The 25,173-nt window shown below is 43.0% G+C and overlaps 1 protein-coding gene across 4 annotated transcripts in view; it reads right to left on the reverse strand.

Annotated features, from left to right (window-relative positions):
* Positions 1-25,173, reverse strand: part of sytl5 (synaptotagmin-like 5) — a 93,866-nt gene that overhangs the window by 12,697 nt on the left and 55,996 nt on the right. For all 4 annotated transcript variants that reach the window (XM_014174206.3, XM_014174204.3, XM_014174207.3 and 1 more), the window contains exons 7-9: positions 20,043-20,187; positions 12,206-12,303; positions 4,379-4,468 (exon numbers count right to left, since the gene is read on the reverse strand). In XM_014174206.3, the coding sequence (XP_014029681.1) occupies positions 4,379-4,468; positions 12,206-12,303; positions 20,043-20,187 (333 nt within the window). The remainder of the gene's footprint in view (positions 1-4,378; positions 4,469-12,205; positions 12,304-20,042; positions 20,188-25,173) is intronic.

A 25,173-nucleotide genomic window follows, 5' to 3' on the forward strand; every position in this document is an offset into this window, starting at 1 on the left:
ATGGCTACAGGGACATGCTTCCATTCAGCTGCAAGAGTGTTAGTGAGGTTGGGCACTGATGTTGGGCGATTAGGCCTGGCTCGCAGTCAGTGTTGCAATTCATCCCTAAAGTGCTCGATAGGGTTGAGGTCAGGGCTCTGTGCAGTCCATTCAAGTTCTTACACACCGATCTCAACAAACCATTTCTGTATGGACCTCGCTTTGTGAACGGGGGCATTGTCATGCTGAAACAGGAAAGGGCCTTCTCCAAACTGTTGCCACAAAGTTGGAAGCACAGAATCGTCTAGTATGTCATTGTATGCTGTAGCGTTAAGATTTCCCTTCACTGGAACTAAGGGGCCTAGCCCGAACCATGAAAAACAGCCCCAGACCACTATTTCTCCTCCACCAAACTTTACAGTTAGCGCTATGTATTGGGGCAGATTGCGTTTTCCTGGCATCCGCCAAACCAATAATTTGAAGGGGTGTCCACATACTTTTGTATATATAGTGTATGTTTGCATAAAACATTATCATTTCAAACCTTGCTTACATTTATATACGTTCACGTGTCTCTATTATACGTGGGAAAACTTGGGAACAGAGTTCTTAAATTAAAATCACTTTGCGCTGATTTCCTGGTGTTTTGAAACAAAAAAAACGTTTTTATTTCTAAATATATATTTTTTTGCTAAGAAAACCCCAGTTGGGGAACCCTACATTAAAGGGTGCTTTGCTATTTTGGGGTATTGGAATGACCCCCTTAGATTGAAGATGTGGCAAATAGGAATCGCAATGTATTCCTCTACCAACCTCAGTAATTTACCATCCAGGGTGTCGGTACCAGGTGGTTTGTCCTTATTTATAGATAGCAATCATTTGTTCACCTATTCAACACTAACTGCAGAAGTCAAAGCTATAGTGCTCGTCTTTCATTTTTTGGTCCATTTTGCATGAATATGAAGGCTCAGCATTTGTTGTTTGCATGTCATGCCTAAGCTTGCTAATTTTGTCAACAAAAAGTGATTAAAGTGGTTGTCAATATCAAAGGGTTTTGTTATGAATGAGCCATCAGCCTCAATGAAGGTTGGAAGCTGAGTTAGCTTTTCTGCCTAGAATTTCATTTAAGGTCCTCCAGAGCATTTTTACTATCATTCTTTATATAATCTATCTTTGAATAGTTTTTTATTATTTTTGTTTAGTTTAGTAAGGTGATTTCTCGATTTACTGAATGTTTTCCAATCTGCTGTGTTGCCATACTTATTTGCCATTCCATTAGCCTCAGCCCTCTCAGCAACACAGTTTTTCAATTCATCATCTATCCATGGGGATTTGGCAGTTTTAACAGTCAGTCAAGGAGTGTTGCCATGGCGGTTATACTATCAACACATCGGAGTGGCGTCCAGCCTGTGGTGTAGAGAAGGAGAAGGTATGTAAGGGTGCGTTCCCCAGTAGATTGTTCAAGTTCTAAATCTGTTTGCTAAGAGTAGCCATTTATTCTCTATAGTCCTCCGCGAGTAAACAATTGTTGCATAGGAATTCCGGTCGGTCCACAGTGTCCCGGGAGAGAGCATAGTAAATACAGCTCCTGCAGTGCATGAAACGCTTGCTTTTTCCTCTTAACGGGGAAGCCTCCATGGGAGGAAACAAATATACTCATTCCATGTCGCAGAGATAGCGATTTACAGGGAGAATAAAAAATGTAAATAAAAAAATAAAATAACTTGTATTTTTCTGGACCTATACAGTCTGTCTGAAAGTACACACAATACATTTTAAATTAAACTGTTAAACGTAACATTCTGCAACAAACAATTCACTCAAAAAAAATTGTGCACTCACTCTCCCTCCAGTCAAAGAGTGGGCGTGCATACCCATAACATGATGCAGCCAGCACTATGTTTGAAAATATGGACAGTGGTACTTAGTAATGTGTTGCATTGGATTTTCTCCAAACATAACACTTTGAATTCAGGACAAAAAGTTCATTGGTTTCCCACATTTTTTTGCAGTTTTACTTTAATGCCTTATTGCAAACAGGATGCATGTTTTGGAATATGTTTTATTCTGTACAGGCTTCCTTCTTTTCACTCTGTCAATTAGATTAGTATTGTGGAGTAACTGCAATGTTGTTGATCCATCCTCAGTTTTCTCCTATCAGTGACTAGTGTTCCATTATTAAAGTGGCCAGGGATTCCATGTCTATGTATATAGGGCAGCAGCCTCTAAGGTGCAGGGTTGAGTAGCCGGTTGGTAGTCGGCTAGTGATGGCTATTTAACAGTCAGATTTTTAGTCTCTCAGTCCCAGCTTCTTTGAGCATTGCTATATTGACATGGTTTCTTGCCAGGATATCAAGACAGCTGGAACGATTAATAAGACAGTTTAGACCTTTCAAATTCCAAAAGAGAATAGCTAGGGTAGCCATTTTAATTTTTTAAAATGTAATATTAATGATGTCATTGTTATCTTCAGTGTTAATAACCCCATGGATGTGAAACAAAAAGCAGGAGCCACAGGGAAAACCACCCATTGGTTGTTCCCCACCCAGAACCCCCCCCACCCATTGGTTGTTCCCCACCCAGAACCCCCCCACCCATTGGTTGTTCCCCACCCAGGAGCCACAGGGAACCCCACCCATTGGTTGTTCCCCACCCAGAACCCCCCCACCCATTGGTTGTTCCCCACCCAGAACCCCCCCACCCATTGGTTGTTCCCCACCCAGAACCCCCCCACCCATTGGTTGTTCCCCACCCAGAACCCCCCCACCCATTGGTTGTTCCCCACCCAGAACCCCCCCACCAATTGGTTGTTTCACACTCAGAACGCCCCCCCCCCCCCCCCCCATTGGTTGTCATCCCCCGGTCCCCCCCACTCATTGGTTGTTTCCCACCCAGAACCCCCCACCCATTGGTTGTTTCCCACTCAGACCCCAACCCCCATTGGTTGTTCCCCCCCACCCATCGGAGCAGCCATGTTCCCACAGGTGAATGGTAAACTGACAGAATATGCCAGCTGCTGGAGCGAAATAGACCTGCTATTGTTCCTTGTATTACAGTGAACGTCCCACACCTTAATGTGATGTTAAATGTTGACAATTATTTGAAAATAAGTCCAATAATTCATAGTTATTTTGCAAAGGAAAGCCACGAGAGAACCACACGTTTTAATGCATGCCACCGGAACCAGAACACCGGGCTTCAGTTATGATGAATATTACTCACAGTGTACATTAACATTATAGGAAGAATTGCTGCTATAGATATCTACTGTGTGTGTGTTTCCCTCATCCACCCCTATATTCATTCTGTTCTATTCATACAATATTTTCAAGCAGGGAGATTCACAGAAGCCAGTCATCATTCATCTCCATAATCTCTGTAATCATGGTCCTCCACCTCTGCTGTTATTGAGAGCAGAGCCCACGGCCAGAATTAATGTCGTTAGTCATGTCTGGGGTGAAATTAGAAATGTCAGACAGGCAGGGGGTGTGTGTCGCCTGTTAACCTAACAATGTCTCCGATTTGTCCTTTTTTTATGATTGTGTTTTTTTATCTCTTCTATATTTTTGGGGGTATTTCCTATTTATTGATTGCATTTGGTATTTGATCCCACTGAGCACACACTGGTTGAATCAATGTGGTTTCCAAGTCATTTCAACAAAATGATGTTGAACCAATGTGGGAATAGTCTGTGCCCAGTGGGATGTGTGTATGTTTGTATTCTGCAGGGCTCATTTGTAAAAGAGACCTAGGTTTCAATATCTGAACTTAAGAGAGTCTGTCAATATGACTCTGTCAATCACAAAACTCAGCTAATTATTTAGGTTAGTGTTGTGAGAAAATAAACAGAAATGTTGTTCTAAGCTAGGTTCTACCGGAGCATAGCACACATACAAATGATATACAGTATACACACCTGTGAGTTTAGGCAAATTTTCCTGGCTCCTAGTAAATGTATATATGTAAGCTGTGCTGTGAGCTGTGCTGTGAGCTGTGCTGTGAGCTGTGCTGTGAGCTGTGCTGTGAGCTGTGAGCTGTGCTGTGAGCTGTGCTGTGAGCTGTGCTGTGAGCTGTGCTGTGAGCTGTGCTGTGAGCTGTGCTGTGAGCTGTGCTGTGAGCTGTGCTGTGTGCTGTGCTGTGAGCTGTGCTGTGTGTGAGACACTGCCCTGCTGTTCCTCAGCCCTGAGGTCACTGGCGCTATTGACACTGTTCACACAATGGTTTCAACCTAGCCATGACTCACTCATCAATCCTCTTTATGGGATGTGTGTGTGTGTGCCAGTATGCCTGCCAGTCTGTCTTCTTGTGTGCCAGAGCATGGCAGATGCATCTTTGTGTCCATTATGTGTGTGTGAGTGCGTTTGTGTGTGTCTGTGTTTACTATACGGCAGGGTATTACCGTAGACACAGCGCAGCTCATGCGTCGGCTGGCGGCCTTGCTGTGTGCCGACATCAGAGCATCGATGTCCTCGTCTTTATCATCAAACTCCTGGAGAACACAGAAACCATCAAAGGAGACATCAACCAATGGGATCTCTCTGTAGATTCACAGTAATAAGGCAATACAGTGTAAACACATCAGTCAGTTTTCTGTGGCAACTTCAAATTCAATCAGACAGGTCAGGATTTAATCAGATAGGTCAGGATTTAATCACACAGGTCAGGATTTAATCAGACAGGTCAGGATTCAATCAGATAGGTCAGGATTCAATCAGAAAGGTCAGGATTTAATCAGAAAGGTCAGGATTTAATCAGACAGGTCAGGATTCAATCAGACAGGTCAGGATTTAATCAGAAAGGTCAGGATTTAATCAGACAGGTCAGGATTTAATCAGACAGGTCAGGATTTAATCAGACAGGTCAGGATTCAATCAGACAGGTCAGGATTCAATCAGACAGGTCAGGATTCAATCAGAAAGGTCAGGATTTAATCAGACAGGTCAGGATTCAATCAGACAGGTCAGGATTCAATCAGACAGGTCAGGATTTAATCAGACAGGTCAGGATTCAATCAGACAGGTCAGGATTTAATCAGACAGGTCAGGATTCAATCAGACAGTTCAGGATTTAATCAGACAGGTCAGGGTGCTAATTAGATTACTCGCTTATCACACATTGTCTTTGGGCTCTTTATGAGTGTGTGTGTCCGTGCATGTGTGTGATTGTGTGTGTGTCTGTGTATGTGTGTGATTGTGTGTGTGTCCGTGCATGTGTGTGATTGTATGTGTGTCTGTGTATGTGTGTGATTGTGTGTGTGTGTCTGTGTATGTGTGTGATTGTGTGTGTGTATGTGTGTGATTGTGTACTCACGTGTGTAGAAAGATCAGACAACTTAATTAAATGCTCTCCCACAGTAAATACGGATTAGTGACCCTGAGCCAGTGGTTCTTATGTACACCTGTTCCACCACACAGCCTCCAGCCTTGCTACTCAGCTGCTGCTACAGGCTTTGATATGAGGCAACACTCACTAATGAGCTCTTAACTGGGCGATAGCCCCCACAATGTATAGGCATTGATTGAAAATCAATGTTAAATCTGGTTTGCGCTTAGTGGGACTATCATTTGTTTTTCAACAGGACAATGACCCAACACACCTCCAGGCTGTGTAAGGGCTATTTGACCAAGAAGGAGAGTGATGGAGTGCTGCATCACATGACCAGGCCTCCACAATCACCTGACCTCACCCTAATTGAGATGGTTTGGGATGAGTTGGACCGCAGAGTGAAGGAAAAGCAGCCAACAAGTGCTCAGCATATGTGGGAACTCCTTCGTTTGAAAAACATTCCTCATGAAGCTGGTTAAGAGAATGCCAAGAGTGTGCAAATCTGTCATCAAGGCAAAGGGTGGCTACTTTGAAGAATCTGAAATATAAAATATATTTTGATTTGTTTAACAATTTTTTGGTTACTACATGATTCCATGTGTTATTTCATAGTTTTGATGTCTTCACTATTATTCTACAATGTAGAAAATAGTAAAAATAAAGAAAAACCCTTGAATGAGTAGGTGTGTCCAAACCTTTGACTGATACTGTATATACACTACCGTTGAAAAGTTTGGGGTCACTTAGAAATGTCCTTGTTTTTGAAAGAAAAGCACATTTGCTGACGCTCCAGATACTCACCTAGTCTAAAGAAGGCCAGTTTTATAGCTTACTTAAATCAGAACAACAGTTTTCAGCTGTCCTAACATAATTGCAAAAGGGTTTTCTAATGATCAATTAGCCTTTTAAAATGATAAACTTGGATTAGCTAACACAACGTGCCATTGGAACAAAGAAGTGATGCTTGCTGATAATGGGCCTCAGTACGCCTATGTAGATATTCCATAAAAAAATCAGCCGTTTCTAGCTACAATAGTCATTTACAACATTAACACTGTCTACACTGTATTTCTGATCAATTTGATGTTACTTTAATGGATAATTTTTTTGGGAACAATAGTGTGTATTTCAATGTGACCTGCTGCTGCAGACTATCAGGCAGTGAGCAGGCTGGTACTGATTGAGTGCATATTAACCATCTGGAACTGATAGAACAGAGTCAAGGAGACAGAGCAGCATGCGCACACGTCATGACAACTTTTTACCAGGCCATTTAGATTGGTCATTATGGAGACAAAACATATTAACCATCTGGAACTGATAGAACAGAGTCAAGGAGACAGAGCAGCATGCGCACACGTCATGACAACTTTTTACCAGGCCATTTAGATTGGTCATTATGGAGACAAAACATATTAACCATCTACAACTGATAGAACAGACAAAGCATTGGGAAACTACTTTAGGTGCACTAGAGCTCTTTAGATAAATTCACTCAGAGGTGGTTTGAAGTAACCTGCATTCTAATGTCAACTTTTCTTATGGAGAAGAGTATCAAGCAAAGGGTTTTACTCGTGCTCAGTTCTAGGGTTTGGAGAGCTGTGCGAGTGGAAATTTGAAATGGATATTATGGAACTCCCTCGCGTGCTTGTGTTATGGGGAAAAAGACCACAATGAAAATGACATGAAATGTGGAGAATGATAGGCTACATTTGCATCAGTTGGTAATCAAGTAGGCCATTAATTGTATGCCATTGCAGGCTACTGTAGCCTTCCATTTGATACAATAAATATATATTGAAATTAAGATATCACTGGAGTCCTTGCAAATCAATTTGTGCCACTAGTGTAGCCTACCTGGAGCTGGCAAACTGATTTCATAAATAGCCTATAACTCAGTTTGCTGTTGTAGCCTTGTGTTATTATGCAATTATTAATGGCCAAGTTTAGTTAATTAAATTGGAAGTTATAAATTGTGATCATGGTCACAGCTCTATCACAAATGTATCATTCTCCACATTTAATGTCAGTTTTATTGTGGACCTTTCCCTGAAATAAGATGTTGGCCTATCAGGGGCTATTGCAGACAAACTCAACTGGCAACCGTGGTCTGGACCCGATCCAGAGAAGGGTCAATCTGGACAACATTGCATTTTGTTATATATAAAAGTCAATAAACTATTTTTAGACAGCTTTAAAAAATCTACTGGGTGCAGTGGCCTCTTTAACTCAGCACCTCTACTAGTGCCCCGTCTAATCCAATTGCATGGTTATATGCAAATACAAGAGGCCCATTTACATCAATCCAAATATCCTCTGCAGAACCCTGGGACAAGCAGGCAGAAAGAAACAGAAAAATTTGACCGCGGTTCAACTGTTACTATCACAGATAGAAGGACCTTAGTTACCAGTATCTTTGTTAATATGGTTTGTTTAAAAAAAAGAAAAGTTGACTCTGAAAACCATAAATTCAAAGACGAGTGGACGGAACAGTATATATTCATTCTCCCCGCAACTAACACAAAACCAATGTGCCTGATATGCAGCGAGTCCGTAGCTCTCGTGAAAAGTGCCAATGTTAAGCGGCATTATGACATCAGGCATAGTAAATTAGATCAAATGGATCCCCTGAACACGGAGGTGAGATCAAACAAGATTAACCAACTCAAATGTCAATATGAGAGGCCCACCACTATGAGAGGTCCACCAATATGAGAGGTCCACCAATATGAGAGGCCCACCACTATGAGAGGTCCACCAATATGAGAGGTCCACCAATATGAGAGGCCCACCACTATGAGAGGTCCACCACTATGAGAGGTCCACCAATATGAGAGGCCCACCACTATGAGAGGTCCACCAATATGAGAGGTCCACCAATATGAGAGGCCCACCACTATGAGAGGTCCACCACTATGAGAGGTCCACCAATATGAGAGGCCCACCACTATGAGAGGTCCACCAATATGAGAGGTCCACCAATATGAGAGGTCCACCAATATGAGAGGTCCACCAATATGAGAGGTCCACCAATATGAGAGGTCCACCAACATGAGAGGTCCACCACTATGAGAGGTCCACCAATATGAGATGCCCACCAATATGAGAGGCCCACCAATATGAGAGGTCCACCACTATGAGAGGTCCACCAATATGAGAGGTCCACCACTATGAGAGGTCCACCACTATGAGAGGTCCACCAAAGTCCTTGTCTATTCAGTGAGAGCCCAACGACATGCAATGGAGTGTTCACTGAGGATAGCTTGGGTTTTGGGAAAACACAAAAATACTTTTTTGTGCGAAGTTGCTGACACCTTGCTTGAAGGTAAACAAAAAGATGAGCTGAGGGAAAAGATCAAACAGATCCCACTGTCACATTCCACAACAATGAGGACAACTGAAATATTAGCTGAAGATTTAACTCAACTTTATTTTGACATTTTTAAATGTATTTTTTTTAATTTAACCTTTATTTAACTAGGCAAGTCAGTTAAGAACTAATTCTTATTTACAATGATGGCCTACCCCGGCCAAAGCCGGACAACGCTGGGCCAATTGTGTGCCGCCCTATGGGACTCCCAATCACGGCCAGATGTGATACAGCCTGGATGAGCCCATTCAGAATGCACCATGCTTTTCTTTAGCTGTGGATGAACCAACAGATCACACTGATAATGCCCAGCGTCTGGTGTTTGTCAGATTTTATAACGAAACAAAGAAGGAATTCTGCGAGGAGCTGTTGGGCTTAACAGATCTAGAAGCACACACGGGGAGAGGATATCCATGAGGCCATCAATGGGATGCTGACAAAAAGGGGGATAGATCTGTAGTCAGAGGTCTCCATCACCACAGATGGAGGTCCAGCCATGAGGGAGGGGACTGGTTGCACGTTTGAAAGACGACCACCCTGACCTGACATCATATCACTGCATCATCCATCAATCTGTCCTGTGTGCCAGTCTGGGAAAATAGTATTCTGAGGTCATGACAACGATGACAAAACTAATAAACTTTTTGAGAGCAACATCATCCCTACAACACCTCCTGCTACGAGGCATTCTGACAGAGGTCAATGCCAGTTTTGATGAGTTACTACTGCACAACAATGTCAGATGGCACAGCAAAGGCATGGTTTTGGAATGCTTTTGGGCCATTCAGGAGGAAATCAAAGCTTTCTTATCAGAGCAAAAGAGTGACAAGGCAACTCAGTTTTCTGAGTTTTTGGAAGATGAGGAGAAGATGGAAACAGTTGCATTTTTTGACAGACATTACATCACACCTTAATCCACTGAATGTTAAGCTGCAGGGACAGGACAACACATGGTGTGATATTATAACAGTAGTCCAGGCTTTCCAGAAGAAATTGTAGATTTTCAAGAATGATCTTCAGAGAGAACTTGTCCACTTCCCCAGTCTTATGGTGCAAACGCAGGGAGATAAAGATGTTCCAAATCATGTTGATTTCATCCAGAAGCTGATGGATAACTTCAAGGCTTGCTTTGATGACTTCACGGTTGGAAGAGAACTGCTGCTGCTCATCCAGAACCCCTCCTTGGTCACAAAAGTGACAAAGTTGTCAAAAGAAGCAAAACAGATCTTCATATGGGTACCCCAAAAATGAGTTGATTGAGCTGCAAGAAAATGTGGCTTTGAAGGAGCAGGCTGGTGATTGTGACCCTGTCACTTTCTGGGGAAAGACGGTGCCTTCAGCTGCTGTCCCTGTTCTCAAGAAACTGGCACTGTACACCCTGTCAATGTTTGGCTCCGCATACAGCTGTGAATACAGCCTCTCCACAATGAACTTTATTAAAAACAAATACCGCACCAGGCTTACCAATGAACACCTGTACTAATGTCTCAGAGTTTCTCTCACACCATTTGCGCCAAAGTTCAAACCATTAGCAGTAGACATAAAGTGTAATTTCTCTCATTGATGCAAGGGCAATGCCCAGAGTGACTTCTACATGAATATTGCACGGCCAACATTGACATTCTGTGAATTCAGATTCTTATTTTTGTTCAACTCTCCTTCGTTCTCCAGAAAACATGCACTTTATTTGATAAAACATTTATTGTTTAATTCAAGGTCCATGTACAACGGTGGACTTTTTAGATAGACAATTATGCAACCACTTTCATTCTTCAGCAATGTTGATGTAATATTGCACATTCTTACATTCAAAAGAAGTAGTAATTCATAGTAGTTATTAGTCTAATTTAATGTATTTAATTTAAATGTTATATAACAAAATGTTTCCTAAGTCGTAGACTACTAGCTTTGTTACTACACTGTACCACAGTGCCGATAAAGGACGATATCCATCCGGACCTTTGCCACCTAGGAAATGTGTGTCACTGGGCCTTCTCAAATAGTAGTTGAGTACCCCTGGTCTATAGGCTACCTGCATCTAGCTTAGCAAAGTTTAATTGCAATTTAAAAAAACAGAATTTAGTAAGTAGCCTATGCCTATTGAAATAACAAGACAATCTTGAAAATAGGCCATTTATAACAGTTCATAGTGTTAGCATCTGGCACATAATAACAACACAATTGCCCGAAAATAGCCTAACATTCAATTTTGTCCAGATGCCAGACGTCCAAGTGTTTCTTGCGCAGAGATTTTGAGATCCTCTGTCCAACTTTCATCGCTCTCCAGTCGGATTTATCTATAGTGATGTACATGCGCAAACAAGATTTATTTACAATTATAAACTGGGTGGTTTGAGCCCTGAATGCTGATTGGTTGAAAGCCATCAGACGTGTATTAGGGGTATGACAAAAACATACTTTTTACTGTTCTAATTACGTTAGTAACCAGTTTATAATAGCAATAAGGCACCTCAGGGGTTTGTGATATATGGACAATATACCACGGCTAAGGGCTATGACCTAAGAACAGCCCTTAACCGTGGTATATTGGCCATTCATTACACCTCCTCTGGCCTTATTGCTTAATCATAGCAGTCAAAAGAAGTTAAATCGGCATCCATTGATGGCAAATGATCTGGAGAGTTTAATAAGGGCGATTTATCTTTTCTCTTGTGACATATTCTTAAACTCACAAGAATCATTATTTTACTGGAAAACCGAATTTTGCTTCTTAGCCTACATTGTTAAAAATGACATCGATATTCCTTCTTAATTCGCTTGATAAAATTATTGAAAAAGGATGAATGTAGCAACGCCTCTCTTGCTGTGAATTTGTTTTTGAGCTAGTTTTAAGACAGAACAAACACTGCAATTAGCTACGCTACGTTTCCTTCGAAGAATAACCAAGACCACACCAACCATAGCAGAGAAAACAAATTGTTTTGTTAAGAAACTAAGCTAGTTATGAACCTCATTTAGTAATTGGTTGAACCCATAACGCACATTTAAACTGAACCTCAGTTATGCATGCTAGCATCAATTTACCAGACTCAACTGACAGCATTGCCATGCAAAAGTAAAATGTAGTCTGGGGGCTGCACAAGGGTAAAATACTGGTATACATAATTTTAATAGCAGGATACTGTAAAGTCCATTATCCCTCTGAAGAGTATGAATGAGGCTGTTTGAGAAGGTTTGAATCCTAAGTATCGTGCCTACACATAGTAAAATACCAACATACTGTAGTAGGTCAAAGCTGTGTGCTGGAAAACCTTGGCAGAGCATGGGTGGAATAGGCATTGTGGTGCTTGTGAATTTCCTTTCTTTTTTTGCTTCCGACCAATGCCTATTCTCACTTAAAAAGTAGTTTGGGGTTTTTAATAACTTAGAGGAAGTCCACTGTACTGTGCACTATCTGTATGGATCAAAGATCATGGTTATGTTGTCATTGAGATGGACACAAAATATGTTGACTTATTCCGGGGTAAGGTGTGTGGTGTGTGGAGGTGGACAAGAGGTGTGTGTGTGTACCGTGTCATTGAGCCCAGGAACAGAGCGGCTCCTCAGACTGAGGGCCTCATCACTCGCAGAACCAGGAACAGACAGGTCCACCTCAGAACGACTACGATCTACAGAGAGAGAGAGAGAGATGGAGAGAGGGAGAGAGAGAGAGATGGAGAGAGGGAGAGAGAGAGAGAGAGAGAGAGAGAGAGAGAGAGAGAGAGAGAGAGAGAGAGAGAGAGAGAGAGAGAGAGATGAGAGGAGGAAGTGACAAGGTATTCCCTCCCCACAGCCACACATAAAGACTGTTATTTTCAGTTATTTCACAGCTATGCCTAATGACACTAATTAGACTTGTTATGAAATGCTATCATGTGACAGAGCACCATATGCTGCTACAACAGCCAGCTGCTACCAGGGGAAGATGAGAAAAGTGTTTGAGTGGAGAAAGGGAGAAAGAAAGAAAGAGAAAGAGTAGAAGAGGAACAAGAACAGGGGAGTATGTGAGTGTAGGAGAGAGATCAAGAGAGGTCTAGAGTGAGAGTAAGAAAGAAAGAGTGAGGAAGAGAGGAGTATGAGGAGAGAGAGATAAATAAATAGAGAGAGAGAGGGATAAATTCACAGAGCTGGGAGAGACATGGTGGAGCTCAGAGAGCTAGTCTACACAATCCAGACAGAACAAACCCACAAAACAGACCAGCACAACAACAACCCCCCAACAAGACCCGGAGGGCAGAAGGTGGAGATGGACGGCTGTCTGAGAGAGCTGGCTGTTATATGGACTGAGGTGAGAGAACTTAAGGAGGCACACACGGTACTAAAAGACGAGGTCAGAAAGCTGAGGTGTAACAGAGAGCAGGACACTTCCCTCAGAGAAGCCAGCAGAACAGCCCACCTCAGACCCGGACCACAACCTCAACACCACAATGAGACAGACAACACAGGACCCACCAACCCAACAGACCCAACCCCCTCCTAACAGCCCTCCTGTCAGCTCCCCTGATAGCCCTCCTGACAACCTCCCCACATCCACTGAGGACACACAAAAGCCAGAGATTGTGCTCCTCATGACTCCAATGACAAATACATTCAAGAGGATAAACTTTTTCACAAACACAAAGTGGCTAAACTCTGGTGCCCAAACACTAGGCATGCCCTGGAGCTGTTGTCAGAGGACAGACTCGAGTCCCCCAGCCACATCATAATTCACACGGGCACAAAGGACCAAAGGGCCCAGATGGAAAGGGTGGCAACAGCACTCAAGGGAGTCACTGATAAAGCTTCTTCCACTTTCCCCAATGCACAAGTGGTTGTCTCCACCTTGCTACCACAAAAATACTTCCACCCAGCCACCATACAGCGGGTGAATGAAAGCATTTCCCAGGACTGTGTCTCAAAACCTAATGTCTACCTGGCCCACCACATCGCCATGGACTTTAACAGCTTTTACAACCAGGTCAACCTCTACCAGGCAGCAATCCCAACTTTTGTCAGGACAGTGAAGGACGTTACCCTCAACCGCAGCCCCAGCACCTCACAAAGAAGCAACAGAGCAATGGACACCCCACCCAGACCAGCGAGGCACCCTCCCAGACCTGTAAGACCCCCTCCTGAAGGACCTTCACCGAGAGAACCCACGCCAAGAGGACCTACGCCCAGACCACAGCATCACCAGCCACACCAAGAGGACCTACACCCAGACCACAGCATCACCAGCCACACCAAGAGGACCTACACCCAGACCACAGCATCACCAGCCACACCAAGAGGACCTACGCCCAGACCACAGCATCACCAGCCACACCAAGAGGACCTACACCCAGACCACAGCATCACCAGCCACACCAAGAGGACCTACACCCAGACCACAGCATCACCAGCCACACCAAGAGGACCTACACCCAGACCACAGCATCACCAGCCACACCAAGAGGACCTACACCCAGACCATAGCATCACCAGCCACACCACAACCATCTAAGACCACCCCAAGCAAACCCTGGTCACACCCTATATAGACCCCCCCATATCAGAACTATGCCCCTTCTGCCCACCCAATGCCCCTGCGGCAAGGACCTCAACATGACAGCAGGACCTATGCCCAGGCTGTGAGCAGAGCAACAATTATACCTGCCCAAGCCCCATACTGCAACCTAAGAAGTATGTATCATGATCTGCTCACACCTACTGTGATGGTCCGGGCCTAAACCACAGAAAAACAACACTAGACACTATGAAACATGGTATAAAGGAGACGGACCCACTGGTTGCCCTCTAGGTTCCAGAGAGCTGGTAGTCCCATCCACCAAACTACCAGGTGTGAAACAGGGAACCAGTGGGGTTATGCTAATTTGGTATAGAGCAGGAAAATTTTACATCTGGCTAGAAATGAATAAGGAAATGATCTTAACAGAGAAAAATGTCCTCCTTTGTGCTATATCCCCCCAATAGAATCCCCATACTTTAACGATGACAGCTTCTCCATCAACAATTTCCAGGCTCAGGGACATGTACTAGTCTGTGGTGACCTAAATGGACAAGAACCTGACACCCTCAGCACACAATGGGACAAACACCTTCCTGGAGGTGACAGCATTCCCTCCTCCATATAACCCCCTAGACACAACTACGACAACATAACCAACAAAACCTTTTTTTTTCTGCAGCTCTGTCGGACGCTGGGTAGGTACATAGTCAATGGTAGGCTTTGAGGGGACTCATATGGTAGGTACACCTATAGCTCATCTCTTGGCAGTAGTACTGTAGACTACTTTATCACTGACCTCAACCCAGAGTATCTTAGAGCGTTCACAGTCAGCCCACTGACACCCCTATCAGATCTCAGTAAAATCACACTCTACTTGAACAGAGCTATACTCAATCATGAGGCATCAAAGCCAAAGGAACTGAATAATATTAAGAAATGCTATAGATGGAAGGAAGATAGTGTGGAAATATACCAAAAAACAATTAGGCAACAACAAATTCAATCCCTTCTAGACAATTTCCTGCAATAGTGAAGGTGTAAACTTGGCAGTAGAAAACCTAAACAGTATTTTTGACCTCTCAGCTTTCCTATCAAATCTAAAAATTTCAAGCAGACAACCTAAGAAAACAACAATTACAAATGGTTTGATGAAGAATGCAAAAGCCTAAGAAAGAAATTGAGAAACCTATCCAACCAAAAACATAGAGACCCAGAAAACCTGAGCCTTCAATATGGTGAATCACTAAAACAATATAGAAATAGACTACGGAAAAAGAAGGAACAGCACGTCAGAAATCAGCTGAATGTAATTGACGAATCCATAGAATCTAACCACTTCTGGGAAAATTGGAAAACACTAAACAAACAACAACACGAAGAGTTATCTATTCAAAATGGAGATGTATGGATAAACCACTTCTCCAATCTTTTTGGCTCTACAACAATGAACAAACAGTAAAAACATATACATGATCAAATACAAATCTTAGAATAAACTATTAAAGACTAATAGAACCCACTGGATTCTCCAATTACATTGAATGAACTACAGGACAAAATACAAACCCTCCAGCCCAAAAAGGCATGTGGGGTTGAAATGAAATGATAAAATATACAAACCACAAATTCCAATTGGCTATACTTAAACTCTTTAACATCATCCTCAGCTCTGGCGTCTTCCCCAATATTTGGAACCAAGGACTGATCTCCCCAATCCACAAAAGTATAGAAAAATTTGACCCCAATAACTACCGGGGGATACGTGTCAACAGCAACATTGGGAAAATCCTCTGCATTATCATTAACATCAGACTTGTACATTTCCTCAGTGAAAACAATGTACTGAGCAAATGTCATATTGGCTTTTTACCAAATGATCGTATGACAGATTTCTTTCCACAGCACCGGGGGGTGAGACAGGGATGCAGCTTAACCCCCACCCGCTTCAACATATATACCAACGAATTGGCGAGGGCACTAGAACAGTCTGCAGCACCCGGCCTCACCCTAATGGAATCTGAAGTTAAATCTCTACTGTTTGCTGATGATCTGGTGCATCTGTCACCAACCAAGGCGGTCCTAAAGCAGCACCTAGATCTTCTGCACAGATTCTGTCAGACCTGGGCCCTGACAGTAAATCTCAGTAACACAAAAACAATAGTGTTCCAAAAAATGTCCAGTTGCCAGGACCACGAATACAAATTCCATCTAGGGATTTCTATGCCATCAAAAGGAACATCAAATTTGACATACCAATTAGGATCTGGCAAAAAATACTTGAATCAATTATAGAACCCATTGCAATTCATGGTTGTGAGGTCTGGGGTCCGCTCACCAACCAAGAATTCACAAAATAGGACAAACACCAAATTGAGACTGCATGCAGAATTCTGCAAAAAATATTCTCTGTGTACAATGTAAAACACCAAATAATGCATGTAGAGCAGAATTAGGCCGATACCTGCTAATTATCAAAATCCAGAAAAGAGCAGTTAAATTCTACAACCACCTAAAAGGAAGCCATTCCCAAACCTTCCATAACAAAGACATCACCTACAGAGAGAGACCAAGCAAGCTGGTCCTGGGGCTCTGCTCACAAACAGACCTCACAGAGCCCCAGGACAGCAACATAACTAGACACAACCAAATCATGAGAAAACAAAAAGATAATTACTTGACACATTGGAAAGAATTAACAAAAAAACAGAGAAAACTAGAATGCTATTTGGTCCTAAACAAAGAGTACACAGTGGCAGAATACCTGACCACTGTGACTGACCCAAAATTAGGGAAATCTTTGATTCAATGAATCTACAGATTCAATGAGCATAGACTTGCTATTGAGAAAAACCACCGACGGCAGACCTGGCTCTCCAGAGAAGACAGGTTACGTGCACACTGCCCACAAAATGAGGTGGAAACTGAGCTGCACTTCCTAACCTCCTTAGAGACACATATTTCTCACAGATTACACAGACCACACAAAGAATTCCAAAACAAATCAAATGTTGATAAATTCCCATATCTTCTGGGTGAAATACCAGTGTTCCATCACAGCAGCAAGATTTATGACCTGTTGCCACAAGAAAAGGACAACCAGTGAAGAACAAACTCCATTGTAAATACAACCTATATTTATGTTTATTTACTGTACATTTTTGATCGTTTACTTTTGTTTATTATCTATTTCACTTGCTTTGGCATGCCAATAAAGCCCCTTAAATTGAGAGAGAGAGAGAGAGAGAGAGAGAGATAACAGGGTGGGAGGGAGGGAGAGAATAACATAGGAGCTGTAATAACTTATGCCCTTGGCAGTTTTAGTGACAGTTTAACGTGTAAACTTCATTCTTACAAAGTGCACCCAGTCTAATAGAATACTTCCTAACACATGCTCCCACGCACCCAGTCTAATAGAACACTTCCTAACACATGCTCCCACGCACCCAGTCTAATAGAACACTTCCTAACACATGCTCCCACGCACCCAGTCTAATAGAACACTTCCTAACACATGCTCCCACGCACCCAGTCTAATAGAACACTTCCTAACACATGCTCCCACGCACTCAGTCTAATAGAACACTTCCTAACACATGCTCCCACGCACCCAGTCTAATAGAACACTTCCTAACACATGCTCCCACGCACCCAGTCTAATAGAACACTTCCTAACACATGCTCCCACGCACCCAGTCTAATAGAACATTTCCTAACACATGCTCCCATTCTAATAGAACACTTCCTAACACATGCTCCCACGCACCCAGTCTAATAGAACACTTCCTAACACATGCTCCCACGCACCCAGTCTAATAGAACACTTCCTAACCCACACACTCAGTCTAATAGAACACTTCCTAACACATGCTCCCACGCACCCAGTCTAATAGAACACTTCCTCCCCACACCAGCATGCCTCCCACGCACCCAGTCTAATAGCCCCAACACTGCTCCCCCCCCGCTGAACCCCACACAGCTCCCGCCCCAGTCTAATAGAACACTTCCTAACCACATGCACCCAGTCTAATAGAACACTTCCTAACACATGCTCCCACACACCCAGTCTAATAGAACACTTCCTAACACATGCTCCCACGCACCCAGTCTAATAGAACACTTCCTCCCACACCGCGCACCCACACTGCCCAGTCTAATAGAACACTTCCTAACACATGCTCCCACACACCCAGTCTAATAGAACACTTCCTAACACATGCTCCCATGCACCCAGTCTAATAGAACACTTCCTAACACATGCTCCCACGCACCCAGTCTAATAGAACACTTCCTAACACATTCTCCCACGCACCCAGTCTAATAGAACACTTCCTAACACATGCTCCCATGCACCCAGTCTAATAGAACACTTCCTAACACATGCTCCCACGCACCCAGTCTAATAGAACACTTCCTAACACATGCTCCCATACACCCAGTCTAACAGAACACTTCCTAACCCACACACCCAGTCTAACAGAACACTTCCTAACCCACGCACCCAGTCTAACAGAACACTTCCTAACCCACACACCCAGTCTAACAGAACACTTCCTAATACATGCTCCCATACACCCAGTCTAATAGAACACTTCCTAACCCACGTACTCAGTCTAACAGAACACTTCCTAACCCACACACTCAGTCTATTAGAACACTTCCTAACCCACACACTCAGTCTATTAGAACACTTCCTAACCCACACACCCAGTCTAACAGAACACTTCCTAACCCACGCACCCAGTCTAACAGAACACTTCCTAACCCACACACCCAGTCTAACAGAACACTTCCTAATACATGCTCCCATACACCCAGTCTAATAGAACACTTCCTAACCCACGTACTCAGTCTAACAGAACACTTCCTAACCCACACACTCAGTCTATTAGAACACTTTCTAACCCACACACTCAGTCTATTAGAACACTTCCTAACCCACGCACTCAGTCTAATAGAACACTTCCTAACCCACGCACTCAGTCTAATAGAACACTTCCTAACCCACGCACTCAGTCTAATAGAACACTTCCTAACCCACGCACTCAGTCTAACAGAACACTTCCTAACCCACACACCCAGTCTAATAGAACACTTCCTAACACATGCTCCCACGCACCCAGTCTAATAGAACACTTCCTAACACTTGCTCCCACGCACCCAGTCTAATAGAACACTTCCTAACACATGCTCCCAGTCTAATAGAACACTTCCTAACCCACACACTCAGTCTAATAGAACAATTCCTAACACATGCTCCCAATCTAATAGAACACTTCCTAACACATGCTCCCACGCACCCAATCTAATAGAACACTTCCTAACACATGCTCCCACGCACCCAGTCTAATAGAACACTTCCTAACACATGCTCCCATGCACCCAGTCTAATAGAACACTTTCTAACACATGCTCCCATGCACCCAATCTAATAGAACACTTCCTAACACATGCTCCCACGCATCCAATCTAATAGAATACTTCCTAACACATGCTCCCACGCATCCAATCTAATAGAATACTTCCTAACACATGCTCCCACGCACCCAGTCTAATAGAACACTTCCTAACACATGCTCCCACGCACCCAGTCTAATAGAACACTTCCTAACACATGCTCCCATGCACCCAGTCTAATAGAACACTTCCAAAGTTCTGAAACATCACCCTAAAAGCTATTTTATTAAATGCTTAATCTTCTTCCCTGTCAGATTCAAACTAAGTAACTTTGTCTGGGCTCTGTGAAACAGAGAGAATCCTGTCTCTCTCTGTACTGTGTTCAGATACACACATGTTGGAGGTGTGAAACAGAGAGAATCCAGTCTCTATAAGTGTTCAGATACACACGTTGGAGGTGTGAAGAGTGTGTTATCATGACGATACCTGATGACACGGAGGCCCTGGAGACAGCAATGGTGGGTGGGGCGGTATCAGACCCTGTCCGGCCATGCCCGGTGATGGTGTCGGACATCTTGTCAAACACGCTGTCGCTGGAGCGGAAACTAGCCACGCTCTCCGCTCCGTCCGGCTCCCCCCCCCCCCCCCCCCACACACACACACACACACACACACACACACACACACACACACACACACACACACACACACACACACACACGTGTTAATGAGGTTTGTGTGCTATGAGGTGTGTGTGTTTATGAGTGCATGCAATGTGTGTGTGTGTGTGTGTCTGTCTGTCTATGTGTGTGTTACTTCACAGTCCCCGCTGTTGCATAAGGTGTATTTTTATCTGTTTCTTTAATCAAATTTTACTGCTTGCATCAGTTACTTGATGTGGAATAAGAGTTCCATGTTGTCATGGCTCTATGTAGTATTCTGCGCCTCCCATAGTCTGTTCAGGACTTCGGGACTGTGAAGAGACCTCTTGTGGCATGTCTTGTGGGGTATGCATGGGTGTCTGAGCTGTGTGCCAGTAGTTCAAACAGACAGCACGGTGCATTCAACATGTCAATACCTCTCATAAATACAAGTAGCGATGAAGTCAATCTCTCCTTCACTTTTAGCCAGGAGAGATTGACATGCATATTATTAATATTAGCTCTCTGTGTACATCCAAGGGCCAGCTGTGCTGCCCTCTTCTGAGACAATTGCAATTGGCCCTTTTTGTGGCACCTGACCACACGACTGAACAGTAGTTCAGGTGCGACAAAACTAGGGCCTGTAGGACATGCCTTGTTGATAGTGTCGTTAAGGCAGAGCAGCGCTTTATTATGGACAGACTTCTCCCCATCTTAGCTACTGTTGTATCAATATGTTTTGACGATGACAGTTTACAATCCAGGTTTACTCCAAGCAGTTCAGTCACCTCAACTTTCCCAATTTCCACATTATTTATTACAAGATTTCTTTGAGGTTTAGGGTTTAGTGAATGATTTGTCCCACATACAATGCTTTTAGTTTTAGAAATATTTAGGACTAACTTATTCCTTGCCACCCACTCTGAAACTACCTGCAGCTCTTTGTTAAGTGTTGCAGTCATTTCAGTTGCTGTAGTAGCTGACATTTATAGTGTGGAGTCATCCGCATACATAGACACATTGGCTTTACTCAAAGCCAGTGGCATGTCATTAGTAAAGATTGAAAAAAGTAATGGGCCTAGACAGCTGCCCTGGGGAAATCCTGATTTTACCTGGATTATGTTGGAGAAGCTTCAATTAAAGAACACCCTCTGTGTTATGTTAGACAGGTAACTCTTTATCAACAATATAGCAGGGGGTGTAAAGCCATAACACATACGTTTTTCCAGCAGCAGATTATGATCGATAATGTCAAAAGCCGCATTGAAGTCGAACAAAACAGTCCCCACAATCTTTTCATCATCAGTTTCTCTCAGCCAATCATCAGTCATTTTTGCTGTGCTTGTTGAATGTCCTTCCCTATAAGCATGCTAAAAGTTTGTTGTCAATTTGTTTACTGTAAAATAGCATTGTATCTGGTCAAACACAATTTCTTCCAGACAAGGTTGGTCGGCAGATTGGTCGGCTATTTGAGACAGTAAAGGGGGCTTTACTATTCTTAGGAAGCGGAATTACTTTTGCTTCCCTCCAAGCCTGGGGGCATCCACTTTCTAGTAGGTTTAAATTGAAAATATGGCAAATAGGAGTGGCAATATTGTCTGTTATTATCTCAGTAACTTTCCATCCAAGTTGTTAGACTCCGGTGGCTTGTCATTGTTGATAGACAATAATTTGTTCACCTCTTCCACACTCACTTTACGGAATTCAAATTACATTGGTTGTCTTTCATAATTGAGTCAGATATACTTGGATGTGTAGTGTCAGCGTTTGTGCCTAAGTTTGCTAATCTTGTCAATTAAAAAATAATTAAAGTAGTTGGCAATAGCAGTCGGTTTTGTGATGAAGGAGCCATCTGAATCAATGAATGATGGAGCTGAGTTTGCCTTTTTCCCCAAAATGTCATTTACGGTGCTCCAAAGCTTTTTACTATAATTCTTTATGCCATTAATCTTTGTTTCATAGTGTAGTTTCTTCTTCTTTTTATTCAGTGTAGTCACATGATTTCTCAATTTGAAATACGTGTGCCAATCGGTTGTGCAGCCAGACTTATTTGCCATTCCTTTTGCCTCATACCTCTCAACCATGCAATTTTTCAATTCCTCATCAATCGATGGGGATTTAACAGTTTTTACAATAATTTTCTTAAAAGGTACATGCTTATTAGTAAATGGAATTAGCAATTTCATAAATGTGTCAAGTGCAGCGTCTGTTTGCTCCTCATTACACAATACGGACCAACAAATATTCTTTACAACAACAACATAGGAATCACTACAAAACTTCTTGTATGACCTGTTGTACACTATATTAGGCCCAGCCTTTGGAACTTTGGTTTTCCTAGATATGGCTACTATATTGTGATCACTACATTCGCTGGATCTGGATACTGATTCAAGCACCTTTCTGCAACATTAGTAAAGATGTGATCAATATATGTTGATGATTTCATTCATGTGCTGTTGTAACTACCCTGGTAGATTGACTGATAAACTGAACCAGGTTGCAGGCACTGGTTACAGTTTGAAGCTTTTTCTTCATCGCTGCGGAGTTTTTTCCACATTTTGTTACGTTACAGCCTTATTCTAAAATGGATTAAATAAAAACAACCCCTCAGCAATCTACACACAATACCCAATAATGACAAAGCGAAAACAGGGTTTTATAAAATGTTGCACATTTATTACAAATAAAAAACAGAAATGCCTTATTTACATAACTATTCAGACCCTTTGCTATGAGACTCGAAATTGAGCTCAGGTGCATCCTGTTTCCATTGATCATCCTTGAGATGTTTCTACAACTTGACTGGAGTCCACCTGTGGTAAATTCAATTGATTGGACATGATTTGGAATGGCACACACGTGTCTATATATGGTCCCACAGTTGACAGGGCATATCAGAGCAAAAACTAAGCCATGAGGTTGAAGGAATTGTCCGTAGAGCTCTGTAACCGGATTGGGTTGAGGAACAGATCTGGGGAACGGTATCAAAAATGTCTGCAGCATTGAAGGTCGCGAAGAACATAGTGACCTCCATCATTCTTAAATGGAAGAAGTTTGGAACCACCAAGACCCTTCCTAGAGCTGGCACCCGGACAAACTGAGAAATTGGGGGAGAAGGGACTTGGTCAGGGAGGTGACCAAGAACCAGATGGTCACTCTGACAGAGCTCTAGAGTTCCTCTGTGGAGATGTGAGAACCTTCCAGAAGGACAACAATCTCTTCAGCACTCCACCAATCAGGCCTTTATGGTAGAGTGGCCAGATGGAAGCCACTGCTCAGTAAAAGGAACATGACAGCCAACTTGGAGTTTGCCAAAAGGCATCTAAAGACCCTCAGACCATGAGAAACAAGATTCTATGGTCTGATGAAACCAAGATTCAACTCTTTGGCCTGAATGCCAAGCATCACGTCTGGAGGAAACCTGGAACCATCTCTACGGTGAAGCATGGTGGTGGCAGCATCAATCTGTGGGGGTGTTTTTCAGCAGCAGGGACTGGTAGACTAGCCAGGATCGAGGCAAAGATGAATGAAGCAAAGTTTAGAGAGATCCTTGATGAAAACCTGCTCCAGAGCGCTCAGGACCTCAGACTGGGGCAAAGGTTCGCCTTCCAACAGGACAATGACCCTAAGCACACTGCCAAACAACACATGAGTGGATTCAGGACAATTCTCTGAATGTCCTTGAGTGGCCCAGCCAGAGCCCAGACTTGAACTCGATCTAACATTTCTGGAGAGACCTGAAAATAGCTTTGCAGCAATGTTCCCCATCCAACCTGACAGAGCTTGAGAGGATCTGCAAAGAAGAATTGGAGATGCTCCCCAAATACAGGTGTGCCAAGCTTGTAGCGTTATACCCAAGAAGACTCGAGGCTGTAATTGCTGCCAAAGGTGCTTCAACAAAGTACTGAGTAAAAGATCTGAATACTTATGTTAATGTGTTAGTTTATTTTTATTTTTTTTCAAATAAATTAGCAAAAATTTCTAAAAACCTATTATTGCTTTGTCATTATGTGGTATTGTGTGTAGATCGATGAGGGAAAAAATGATTTAATCAATTTTAGATTAAGGCTGTAACCTAACAAAATGTGGAAAAAGTCAAGTGGTCTGAATAGTTTACAAAGGCACTGTACATACACTACCATTCCAAAGTTTGGGGTCACTTAGAAATGTTCTTGTTTTTGAAAGAAAAACACATATTCTGTGTTCCAATGGGATGCTGGCCTTCTAGGCAGAGTTGCAAAGAAAAACCCATATCTCAGACTGGCCAATAAAAAGAAAAGATTAAGATGGGCAAAAGAACACAGACACTGGACAGAGGAACTCTGCCTAGAAGGCCAGCATCCCGGAGTCACCTCTTCCCTGTTGACATTGAGACTGGTGTTTTGCGGGTACTATTTAATGAAGCTGCCAGTTGAGGACTTGTGAGGTGTCTATTTCTCAAATTAGACACTCTAATGTACTTGTCCTCTTGCTCAGTTGTGCACCGGGGCCTTCACTCCTGTTTTTATTCTGGTTAGAGCCAGTTTGGGGAAAAAAATTCTAGATCACCTGCACTCCACACACAGAGACGCGTACAATGCTCCCCTTCGCCCTCCATTTGGTAAATCCGACCACAACTCCATCCTCCTGATTCATGCTTACAAGCAAAAATTAAAGCAGGAAGCACCAGTGACTCAGTCTATAAAAAAGTGGTCAGATGAAGCAGATGCTAAACTACAGGACTGTTTTGCTATCACAGATGGGATATGTTCCGGGATTCTTCCGATGGCATTGAGGAGTACACCACATCAGTAATTGGCTTTATCAATAAGTGCATTGAGGACATCATCCCCACAGTGATTGTACGTACATACCCCAACCAGAAGCCATGGATTACAGGCAACATCCACACTGACCTAAAGGGTAGAGCTGCCGCTTTCAAGGTGCGGAAAGCTTACAAGAAATCCTGCTATGCCCTGCGACGAACCAGCAAA

Source organism: Salmo salar, chromosome 25 (assembly GCF_965601325.2).
Source record: "Salmo salar chromosome 25, fSalSal1, whole genome shotgun sequence".
Taxonomy (NCBI): Eukaryota; Metazoa; Chordata; class Actinopteri; order Salmoniformes; family Salmonidae; genus Salmo; species Salmo salar.